The sequence below is a fragment of the Poecilia formosa genome, unplaced genomic scaffold, assembly GCF_000485575.1.
Source record: "Poecilia formosa unplaced genomic scaffold, Poecilia_formosa-5.1.2 Scaffold932, whole genome shotgun sequence".
NCBI lineage: Eukaryota > Metazoa > Chordata > Actinopteri > Cyprinodontiformes > Poeciliidae > Poecilia > Poecilia formosa.
Window position 1 is genome coordinate 55,953 of NW_006800871.1, and position 2,975 is coordinate 58,927.

Here is a 2,975-nt window from a genome sequence, read left to right on the forward strand (position 1 = left end):
TAAAGCTCATTTATTTTCCTGAAAAGTTACTTTTGTCTTATTTAAAGTGTACTAAGACATTTGCAGCATAAACTAGACAAAATACTTGGTTGGATTTAGTGTTTTTGCAGTGCAGCTTCCTGCGGTTTGCTGACGGTTTCCTCTCTGCAGGGCGTCCTTCACACGGTCAGCGGATACCTGCTCTACGCCGCCACCACCTTCAAACTGGTGTTCGACCATCAGCCCGACGACGTCTACTGGTGCACGGCGGACATCGGCTGGATCACCGGCCACTCCTACATCACGTACGGACCGCTGGCCAACGGCGCCACCAGTGTGTTGGTGAGGAACCGTTAATTGATCTCACTTTTTCCACCCGTTAGTTTGTAGAGACGGGAGCAACGTCGCTCCAATTTTAATGATTTCCAGCTCATTACTGACCTTCCTGCTAACTCCACTCTGAGAGCAAAGAGTTTAATTGTTAAGGAAGTAACTTGTTGATTCACATTTTCAATTGTAATTTAGTTTTGATCAGTTTAAGCCATTTGTTTACTACGACAGAGTATCTTCTTGAAGTTATGAAAATAAAGTTAATAGTAGTAGAATAAAGTTACAATGTTACCAGAATAAAACCATAAAGTTACTAAATGACTATTACGTTGCTCTCTGATTTAATGAGAGCAACGTTTTGATGTGAACAGCTCAATACATTTTGATCGTTTCTTTAAAACAGAAAGATGAAACGGTTTGTAAAACTTATCCCACAGTAAAAACTCACAAGATGATCAACATTCCTCTTTTTTCTTATAACATTACTGCTTTATTCTGCTAATATTACAACTTTATTTTGGAATATTATGAGTTTATTCTCGTATTGTTACGGCGGTATCCTGATAATATTATAACGTGGATCTTTTCTCATACTCAGTATCATATGTTTCTCATATTATTACTCTTTTTGAACATATGAACATTTATAACACGTCGGTTAGTTTTTTCTCTCGTTTCTATTTTATTCTGCAGAGATGTTTTCCTCTTCCTGTTGCTATGTCGTTGCCATGGTGACCTGACCTCTCTCTCTGCTTCCAGTTCGAGGGTTTGCCCACGTACCCCGACGTCGGCCGCATGTGGCAGATCGTGGACAAATACCAGGTGACGAAGTTCTACACGGCGCCGACCGCCATCAGGCTGCTGATGAAGTACGGCAGCGACCCGGTGCAGAAGTGAGCGACCCGTTTCCGATCCAACTCGGAGACACGAACTCGTCCTGAATCGCCTTTCTCTGCTTTTTTAAAGGCACAATCGCAAATCGCTGAAGGTTCTGGGAACGGTGGGCGAGCCCATCAACCCGGAGGCCTGGCAGTGGTACCACGGCGTGGTGGGGGAGAAACGATGTCCGATCGTCGACACCTTCTGGCAGACTGAAACCGTCAGTACCGACCCGACCCGTCGGGCTGCGTCGCCATGACGACCCGGTTCAACCTCTCTGTGTTTGTGGCTTTCAGGGCGGACACGTGCTGACTCCTCTGCCGGCGGCGACGCCCACGAAACCCGGATCCGCTGTGAGTAAACGACCCAGTTCAGAAAAACAGCCACAGGATTCTGGTCCAGCTGTGATCCAGTCCGAGTTCCCAGTTTTCACTGGTGTGAAAAGTATTCACTCCCGTTTTACTGGATTTTCATGTCTGTCACGTTTCAGAACAATTTAAAACAAAAAACAACACAACTAGTGAGTTTTTAAAAGTTTGTTATTAAGGGAGGGAAAAATACATAGAAAATTCATGCAAAGGTTCTGGCAGGAAATGAATAAGAGATTTTATTCTGTTAAAACATTGAATGTGATAAAAATCTATGTAATTAATCAAAATTAACTCGTTAAATTCATGGCTTTACTTATAACAGCTGAGGAAATAAAGTTTACATGAAGGAGTTTTTTGTGTTTGTTGCTCTTAATTCACCAGTTTAATCCATGTTTACCGTCTGTTTCCTCCATCCTAATAAAACATGTCATGAATAATGTAAACCATGTTGGGCTGAAACGATTAATCGGATTAACCGATTATTACATTTTGGTCAACTCATTTTGTAACCGATTAATCGTTAACTAAAGACCATTTACTGAAAGAACAAGTTCAGAGCAGTAATTAAGCTAAAGCTGTACAGAATTTTTAATATTTTACATTTAAGATGAAAAACCTTCATCTGTAAATATGTTCAACCCAGAGCTCCTGAAGGGGCATTTTTGCTTCACCTGGTTCAAATTCTGTAAAAAAATCTTCTATTAGTCATGTTTTGCAATTTAAAATAATCAACGGTTTAGTAGAAAGTTTGTTTTTAGCAGCAGATGCATCATATGGTACGACTGATCAATCACACATTTAGAGAATGCTACATATGTATAGTTCAGTTACTTTATTTAAAAAAGTAACTGCATTATATATTTGATAAAATGTCTAACTATGTGACTTTCTGTCCTCAGACATTTCCGTTCTTTGGCGTGGTGCCGGCCATCTTGAATGAGTCTGGAGAAGAGCTGGAAGGGCCAAGCGAAGGATACCTGGTCAGATTAAATATGTTGTTTAATCCTGAACATATTTCACTAATGGTGGTGATGCTAACGGTAGCATCACTAACATTAGTGATGCTACCATCACTAATGGTAGTGATGCTACCATCACTACCATTAGTGATGGTAGCGATCACTGGTAGCATCACTAATGGTAGTGATGCTACCATCACTAATGGTAGTGATGCTACCATCACTAATGGTAGTAATGCTACCATCACTAATGGTAGTGATGCTACCATCACTAATGGTAGTAATGCTACCATCACTACCATTAGTGAAATATGTTGTTCAGGATTAAACAACATATTTAATCTGACCAGGTATCCTAGCTTTGCTACCATTAGTGATGCTACCGTTAGCATCACTACCATTAGTGAAATATGTTCAGGATTAAACAACATATTTAATCTGACCAGGTATCCTAGCT

The 2,975-nt window shown here is 40.6% G+C and overlaps 1 protein-coding gene across 3 annotated transcripts in view; it reads left to right on the plus strand.

The window, feature by feature from the left end:
• Positions 1–2,975, plus strand: part of acss2 (acyl-CoA synthetase short chain family member 2) — an 18,266-nt gene that overhangs the window by 11,719 nt on the left and 3,572 nt on the right. For all 3 annotated transcript variants that reach the window (XM_007543885.2, XM_007543886.2, XM_007543887.2), the window contains 5 exons: positions 151–321; positions 1,069–1,202; positions 1,276–1,408; positions 1,485–1,541; positions 2,459–2,539. In XM_007543885.2, coding sequence (XP_007543947.1) covers positions 151–321; positions 1,069–1,202; positions 1,276–1,408; positions 1,485–1,541; positions 2,459–2,539 — 576 coding nt within the window. The remainder of the gene's footprint in view (positions 1–150; positions 322–1,068; positions 1,203–1,275; positions 1,409–1,484; positions 1,542–2,458; positions 2,540–2,975) is intronic.